The sequence below is a fragment of the Artibeus jamaicensis genome, unplaced genomic scaffold (assembly GCF_021234435.1).
Source record: "Artibeus jamaicensis isolate MK-2021 breed Jamaican fruit bat unplaced genomic scaffold, CSHL_Jam_final contig_1582, whole genome shotgun sequence".
Classification (NCBI taxonomy): Eukaryota; Metazoa; Chordata; class Mammalia; order Chiroptera; family Phyllostomidae; genus Artibeus; species Artibeus jamaicensis.
Genome location: NW_026521309.1, coordinates 919,136 through 927,211, shown reverse-complemented (window position 1 = coordinate 927,211; position 8,076 = coordinate 919,136). Strand labels below are relative to the sequence as shown.

At 59.6% G+C, this 8,076-nt stretch overlaps 1 protein-coding gene across 4 annotated transcripts in view; it reads right to left on the bottom strand.

Moving 5' to 3' along the window:
* Positions 1 to 483: 483 nt before the first annotated feature.
* ELN (elastin) overlaps positions 484 to 8,076 on the bottom strand; it is a 31,301-nt gene continuing 23,708 nt past the window's right edge. For all 4 annotated transcript variants that reach the window (XM_053669585.1, XM_053669590.1, XM_053669592.1 and 1 more), the window contains 9 exons: positions 7,456 to 7,581; positions 6,777 to 6,815; positions 5,209 to 5,334; positions 5,064 to 5,123; positions 4,688 to 4,795; positions 4,009 to 4,047; positions 3,742 to 3,795; positions 3,342 to 3,380; positions 484 to 1,726 (listed from right to left, as the gene is read on the bottom strand). In XM_053669585.1, the coding sequence (XP_053525560.1) occupies positions 1,683 to 1,726; positions 3,342 to 3,380; positions 3,742 to 3,795; positions 4,009 to 4,047; positions 4,688 to 4,795; positions 5,064 to 5,123; positions 5,209 to 5,334; positions 6,777 to 6,815; positions 7,456 to 7,581 (635 nt within the window). In that variant the 3' untranslated portion in view covers positions 484 to 1,682. The remainder of the gene's footprint in view (positions 1,727 to 3,341; positions 3,381 to 3,741; positions 3,796 to 4,008; positions 4,048 to 4,687; positions 4,796 to 5,063; positions 5,124 to 5,208; positions 5,335 to 6,776; positions 6,816 to 7,455; positions 7,582 to 8,076) is intronic.

Genomic DNA, 8,076 nt, shown 5'->3' with positions numbered 1-8,076 from the left:
CATGACTGTGGGAGTGGATATTTCAGAGGAAAACACGTCTTCTAGTTTTCTTAGGTGGTACCGTTTTCTCCTCTCCGTATCGCTGTTCACCAAGGCCAAGGGTCTGGTCTGGATAGGAGGGTCTGTCTGTTCACTCCACGCCTCCAGGCCCACCCTTGTGCTGGAGGCCGCAACGGGGCCCTGGGGGGTGAGGGCTGGGGAAGGCGTGGCTGGGCAGGTGAGCCCACCAGAGGAGACCTGCTGTGGGCGGGTGTGTGTGGGACCGGCCGGCCCAGCCTCCCCTCCAGAGAGGCTTTAATTGTTAGAGGACAGTGTGAACTTGGAGAAGGACCATACACCAGAAGCCGACGGCGGGGGATTCTGGTAAGCAGCCCCCGTAAATGCACCGTGAACGGTGGAGGTTCCCCAAGGCCAAGTTCTGTTTCCCTGCCTGGGCCAGGAGCTGCCAGCAGATGAGGGGTTACAAAGGAGGCCAAGACACAGTTTCCTTTAAAATGTTTTCATTTATTAGTCTTTTTTGAAGCAGTTAATTCTCTTTTCTTATTAAAAAAAAAATGTGTGTTTCATCCAGCGTTATACCAAAGTGATTAAAATGAATTTTCTTCTGGGGTTATAGCTCCCCAGATCAGAAAAAATATAGATTTTTTTTTAATTAACCACAAAAGTAAAACCAAGAGAAAACATCAACAATCAAAAATAATCCCCAAATATCCAGGACAAAAAATAAAATATTTATTGATCTATCACAGCGAGACACAAAGAGATGGGCGGGGCGGGGCGGGGCGGGAGGGGCTGTGAAATGCAGTGGCTCGAGGGAGGGTCGGGGGATACAGTACTGCGTGGGGAAACCCAGGCTCGGGAGGGGGGTCCCGTGCCCCAGCTGGCACGAGCCCCCACGCCCCAGGCCCCTTCGTAGGGGTGTGTGGAGTTGGGGCGAAGGCAGGGCACAGGCTGCCACAACAGGTTAACCAGGTTGATGGTGGGGTGCCCGGCCAGCTTGTGGTGCCCTGTGGTCAAGTGGGGACAAGGATGGATGGATGGATGGACAGATGGGCGGATGAATTCCACAAGAGAAAGAGGGCTATTTGCTTCAGGGTTCTTCTGATCTGAAGGTGCCTGGGGCATGGGGAATAGCGATTGGGGGGGGGGGGAAGGGGCATTAAAGAGGCCAAGAGATGGTGTGACCGAATGCAGCCTGAGGTTTTCGATGATTGGGTACCAACTGGACCGCAGCCAGGGGTGGGTCCTGGTGGGCAGGGGGAGGTAGGACTGCCCACAAAGTGTCTGCACCATTTTCAGGGGAGCCCCAGGGAGGAGGCTTCCTGGGGGGGCTGCCCTTCCCTCCTCCCTCCCCCAGGAAGATGAAGCACCAACACTTAGCACCAAGTTCCCCTGGAGATGGAGAGTGTGTAGAGGGAGCACCTTGGTGGGAAGGGGGTGGGGGCAGGGGGCCGAGCCCACCCACCCCTTGCCTCTGAAGTAGGGGGCTTCCCGGGGCCCACTTGGCCACCGTTCTCTTGTTTCCTTGTCCTGTGGATTTCCAAGTCCGCCCGGCCAGCCCTGTCCCCTCCAGAGGTGGGGACTTAGGAGGGGGCGTGGGGGGTGGGTCACAAGGGTTTACATTCTCCACCAAGCAGTAGCACCAACGTTGATGAGGTCGTGAGTCAGGGGTTCTGGGAAGCTCACTTTCTCTTCCGGCCACAGGATTTCCCAAGGCAGGCCCCACCTGGGTCGGGGGAGGCATACGTGACACTTAGCCCAGGCCCTCCTCATTGCTGCTCAAGCCGCTGCCCACTGAACAACATCATCGTGGTGGGGAACAGGGGCTCCAAGAAGCCACCAGAAGCCTGGACGGCACCACACTCATTGTACAAACTCCCACTAGACAGGTGGGCGGGACCAGGGCTCAAGATGTGGTTGACAAAACCAAGGCGCAGAGAAGGGAAAAGGTCAGGGGGCCTGCGGCCAGGTCCCGGAAGGAATGGGCCTGGACAAGCTCTCCAAGCTGTGAGTTCGACATATCTGGGAAGCCTTTAGCGAGTGACTCAGGGCCGCCCCCCTTCAAGGGAAATGCTGTGATAGAGAAACATGACAGTGCCTCAGACAAGTGAGCGGAGAGAGTCTTACACGTCCAGTCAGTGGCTGACCTGGGACAGGAACCCAGAATCCCTGCCCTCTCCTGGGGAAGGTCTGATTGGTAAACCTTGTTTCTAACCTAGGCAACACTGCCTGGTAGTCGGGCCCTGAGTAGTTCCTATCCCTTTGGGAGATAGGCATGGCTCGTTACCGCCACCTGGTGGCAGCGAGAAGCCGAGTGGTGCAGGGACGGGCATCTCCGAGGCTCATCCAGGGTGTTTGGGGAAGCAGTGGGATAGGGCCGCAGGCATCACTACGTGCCCGGGAAGGGTCAGGCTGCTCTTGCCTCTGCTCTCCGAGCCCCGGCCTTGCCTCAGCTGCCTCATCTGTGTAGTGGGAAGCAGGTGGGGGTGGAAGGGATGCATAGTCTGAGCGACCACAGGGGTGGAGCTGGGGTTTTTCTGAGTCTCTGTCGGCGTTGCTGGGCAGAACTCCGGGGGTGGTGATCAGGACCCAGCCCACACACTTCCAGAGGCACGTGTGCATTTTTGAGCAAGGGCGTGGCTCAGTGCCCGGTAGTGTCCTCTGCCTCCTCTGCCCAGCCTGGGCAGCCTGGGTCCCCCTTCCACCCTTCGGATCCCCTAACTCTAGGGCCCTGGTTGTCTCATCCATTCTCTCCCTGTCTCTGCTCCTTTGAGCTCTTTCCTCCTCCTCCTCCACCTCCCTTCTCTTTCCCTTGGCTCCTTCCTGCAGGGCGTGTGGCAGCAGGGAGGAGGGGACTGCTAGGCCCGGCCCAGCCCCAGGGAGCATGAAGGGCTCTGGGCCTACCCCCAGATCTGATCATCTGTGTCAGAGGCAGAAGAAGGAACGGGTGAGGTGTCCAGCTCCTCCAATCTCCCCGCTTTCTGCCGGGCCTACCCCTCCGAGCCCCCCTGGCAGCGTGGGCCTCGCCTGAGGGGGGCTGAACTCTGCGCTCAGGTGCTCAGAGCCCTGGCCCCGCCTCAGTCACTGCGTGACCTTGGGTGAGCACCTGGCGCTCGATGAACCTCAGTTTACCCCATCTAGAACATGGCGTTCTAGGAAAGCTGCTGCTCCCTGGCCTTGCAGGGGAGGAAGAAAAAATCAGGGGGAGACCAGCCTGGTGTAACTAAGGTCATGGGGTTCGTCCTGGGGATTGGCTCAGGCCTCCCGAGCAGGAGATGAAGCAGGGGAGGGGAAGGATGGAGCCAGAGCTGCAGCCCGGGGGGGGGGAAGCGAGGGCATACCTGGGAAAATAGGGGATAATCCGAAGCCAGGTCTTGCTCCTGCAGGAGGGACTTGTGGTTAGCAGGCGTCAGGCCCGCCTCTAACCTCGTCCTCTCTTCTTCTCTGCCCAGCACCTCCTCCTCCTCATCCTCCATAGCCAGAGTGGCTTTCTCCACAAACCTTGTCCCTGCCCGGCATCCTGGTGTGGGGCCCCATAGCCTCGGCTTGTCAGCCTGGCGCCTGAGGCCCGTGGTGCACCCCCAACTGCTTTGCCCAGGATGTTTCCTCTCCTTGACTGCCCCCTCTGCCCTCTTGCTCATGTCCTTGCTAGCTGCGGCTCTAGGACTTCCCCTGCCAGCGCCACAGGCCTTCTCTGGACCCGGGCGGAGGGGACGATTTCGCAGCAGAGATGGCCCCTACCTGCACCTGGGAACGCCCTGGCAGCTCCTAGGACTCCTCCAAGGCCAGCAGCACCTGAGAAGAGGGCAGATGGGGTTTGGGACAAGGCACAGTCGAAGGGGCCCTGGGCACCCCCTTTGGGTTCTGGGGTCAAGAAAATCCTGGACAGCCTGTCATGGGGCTTCAAGCAGGGCTGAGGCCTGAGGTAGGTGAGATGGGGCAGTCAGGACGGGGAGTATTAGCGGCCTTCAGGCCTGGGCAGGAGGAGGGCAGCAGGGAGCGACTCACCATATTTGGCTGCTTTAGCAGCTGCAGCTGGGGACACACCTGGGGAGATGGGGCAATGAGGGCTCAGGAATAGCCCTCCCTGCCAGTCATGTCCCTCTCCCGTCCTGTTCCCCATTCCGCCATCGGCCCACCGACTTGTCCTTCCACCCCTCCTCCATCCTCTTTCCGAAAGTCTTTATTAAGCTCCCACTGTGTGCCCCGTCTTGTGGTGCACACAGGAAGAGACTTTAGGCAGGTTTGTGTAGGGAGGTACAGTGATGCCCCAAGAAGCGTGAGATGTCGACACAAGGCCTGCCAGGACGGCAGAGGCTTTGGAAAAGCTATTTCCTCCGTGCTCTGGTTTCCTTCTCTAGAAAACGGGCATAACCGCCATTATCCTAATGAACTCCCACTGGAAGCGGTCATGTGAGTTGAAGGACAGAGGAGAGGGAGAAGGTGGGACCCCAGCTGCAGGAAGCAGCCTGGCTTCTGCTTGCTCAAGGCCCCCTCTGCCTGCTGTGGAAGCCCAGGCGTGGGGCCTGCCCACCACGCGCTTGAGTGATGAGTGAAGTGGGGTTGGGGTTGGGGCAGAGAAGACAGCTTGAACAAAATGCAGTAAGGTAGGAAGGAAAATCTCTCTCACGCACACACAAATACACACACACAGTATACATTCACTGATTCCTGAACAGCCTCTTACCTCCGAGGCCCCCAACCCCTGGGACAACTCCACCAGGCCCAAGCCCTCCAATTCCCAGTCCTCCGACTCCAAGCCCGCCAGGTCCGAGCCCAGCGGCTCCCCCCAGGCCTGTGGAGAGAGCTGTGTGTTAAAACCCGACCAGTGGGACCCCTGCTGCTCATCTGTGGAGTTTTCATCCCAGGACCAGGTGGAGCCTGAGCTTGCAGGGCCTTTGTAGGCGCCGTGGGGCCAGGAGACGGGCTGGGCCTTGGGGAGACGATGCCCCCGAGGGCCTTAGGGGCAGGTCAGGGAATAGGGCTGCACAGCGCACAGTCGGTCGGAGGCTCCCCAGACCCTGGGACCTGGGGGGCAGCGCCCACCTCCACATAGTGCTCACCAAATTGGGCAGCTTTGGCAGCAGCCTTTGTGGCGGCAGCCACGGCAGCAGGTCCAGCTCCTGGGGACACAGAGGGAGCTCAGAAAGCCATGCTCCATGGGTCAGTCTCCCTCCCTGCCCAGCCCGTCCCGGGGTTTCAACTCACCTGCCACACCACCTGGGACACCTACTCCACCGAGGGCTCCAGGTACCCCCAGAGCCCCAGGCACTCCGAGGGCTCCGGGCACTCCCAGTGCCCCAGGCACCCCAAGCGCCCCAGGCACGCCTGCTCCTGAGGAGAGGGGGCAGAGGGTTAGTCCCCTCATTTCTGAAGGACAGAGTCTTCCCGACCCAGGGACATTATTAGTCAAGCAGACAAGCGGTCGAGGTCATGTGACCGGTGGAAGGAGCACTGGACAGAAGGCCATTTCCAGATGCCTGGGCTGGTGTCCCTGACCAATCAGGCAACAGGAGGCCCCCTGGAGCCTTGGCTTGCACATCATTTTCTCCATCCCCCTGGGCCAGCACTAGAGCCGCAGGTGGTCACAAGCGATAGCCACATACTGCCCGGGGGAGAAGACTAATCTCAGGCTCTGACAGCCCTGAGTTCAAATCCTGGTTTCTCCACTTATTAGAGCTGGCGCCTCTCTGAGCTCCAGAGCCACGCCTCCCTAGAGGAGGTGAGGATCCTTAGCCCGCTCACCCTGCAGGTGTTTGGAGAGGAAAAGAGCACGACATCTGTAAACATACTCTGAGTTTTGAAGCACTGTCCAGGGCAGAGCTGCTGGGAATAGCAGCGGCAGGAATTCCACCCTTCTCAATGCGTTTCACAATTAGCATGCTTATTCTTCCATGTAACAGGGGAGGTGGGTACTAATATCATCCCCATTTTGCAGGTGAGAAAACTGAAGCACAGCAGAGGTTAAGCAATATGCCCGAGGTCCCGCAGGCAGGAAATGGCTCTGGAGCCTGTGCCCTTAACTGCTTTGTTTCCCTGGCAATGTCTGCTAGACTCAGGCTGCAGAGCAGCCAGCAAGGAACAGGAGAAGGGCCTGTGGGTCACCAGGCCCGCCAGGGGTGGGGGCCGAGGAAGCTGGGATTTTCCGAGGTGGAAACTGGCCCCAAGTGGACTGGCTGGGGGCGGGGTGGTGTTTCCCTAGCAGAGGCCCTGGCCTGACTCCCAGGAGGCCAGGAATTTGGGGGCCACAGACAGTGTGGGTCTGGACAGCCAGGGCTGCTGCGTGCCAAGTGGAGGGGCAGGCATGTCTGCCACGTCCTCGTGGCTCGTGGCAGGCGCAGTCATGCTGACAGGGAGGTGGGTGGGGGACTGGGGCCTTTGCTGGCTAGGAGGCAGAAGCCGCTGAGCTGGCAGCAACCCTGGCCCCTCTGTGACCCGGAGGCCCACAAAACTGTGATGACCAGAGGTGACTTAGGGACCATGGCTTTTACCCAGGTAGAACTGCCCTCAGGAAGGCTGAAAATGTGAGGGGTGTGTTTGGTTGTCCCAGGGCTGGAGGCTCAACAGGCATTTGGTAGTCGGGTGCCAGGTCTGCTAAGCTGCCGTGAATGCGTCCTAGAAACTGCCTTTTTCCATCCTGACCATCCCAGCTCTGTGCTGCAGGCTCTAGGCATGGGGCCCTGGGCCGGGGGAGGGGAGGTGGGTGACCAGGTGTTGCCAGGGATGATGGGGCGGTAGTGGAACCAACCATGGTGGTCAGTGTGGGGAGTACTCACCATATTTGGCTGCTTTAGCGGCAGCCAGAGATCCAGGTACTATAGAAAAAGGAAAAAGAATCATGGGGTGGTCAGTAGCTATGCTCTGTGCTTACGGGTTCTGCTTCCTCCTGAAAGCCCTCCTTGCCTTCTCTGGCCTTCTTTGCTTCTCTCAAAGCCCTGAAGCTGTGGCTCCCCAGCCAGGAGCTCGCCCTGCCCGGTGGATCTCCAGTGTCTAACCATGCCTCTGCCAGTCTGGTCTGGGGGCGCCTCCTCCTCCCATCCGCCCCTCCCATCCCCCTCAGGTCCGGTGTGGTCCACCTGAGGCTGCACACAGAGCGGGGCCAGTAACCACCAGGCGAAGAACTGGAAGCTCCCAGGGGCCCTTGCCGTGGCGCACTGCTGAAGGGGAGCCAGCCTGGCCCACCTACGGCCTTGGAGTCCAGGGACCTCCAGTTTCCTCCCCTGGATGATGGGATTCTTTCTGGTTGGGAGGCCTGTGACCCCTTCCCTGGGGAGGTAGCGACTGTGACATGTCAGCCCAGGACATCCTCGCCTGGCCTGTCCCACCTCTGTTACTCTAGGCATCTCTGACTGCTTCAGGAGAACCTAGTGGGGAATTTACTAGGTGCTGGGAGGGGAGAGGTCTCCCTCCTCTGAGCTCAGGGGTCACTTCTGTCCAGCCTGGAAGACCCCTTACCTGCCCCAAAGCCAGGAACACCAGCGCCAGGCCCAAATCCGGGAACTCCAGCGCCAGGCACAAATCCGGGAACGCCAGCACCAGGCACAAATCCGGGAACACCAGCAGGAAGGCCAGCTGCAGCCCCTGGGAAAGATCAGTAGTGGGTGGCTACAGCAGGCGTGGAGCGTGCCCCCTTGGGGGTGTCCCGCCCAGGGAGCTGAGTCAGGCCCCGAGAGAATGGGACCAGACCCCCTTAATCCACTCTCTATGCTGCCACCAGAATGGCCTTCCTGAAACTCCCACTGAACGCCGAGTCTGGCCCCTCCCCCAGCCGGTATTCAGGGGTGCACGCTCAGTACACCACTTTCTTTTCCAGGCTGACCTCCTCCCCTCCCCTCTCAGTTGAGCTCATCTAATGCTCCCAACAGCCTTCTGCTGTGGATGCCCTCAGCGCTCCCTCACTGTGCACGAGGACAAGAAGCTCAGAGGCCAGGCACTCAGTGTGAGACCTTGGATTCGAGCCTGGGCCTCCCTTACACTAAATCTGCTTTTCCCACCCCTCCACCTGCCCCCTCGGGGATCCCCCAGTCTCTAAAGCAGGCCTGAGAAGCTGCATATTGTAGGGAGCGGCTCCTGCTT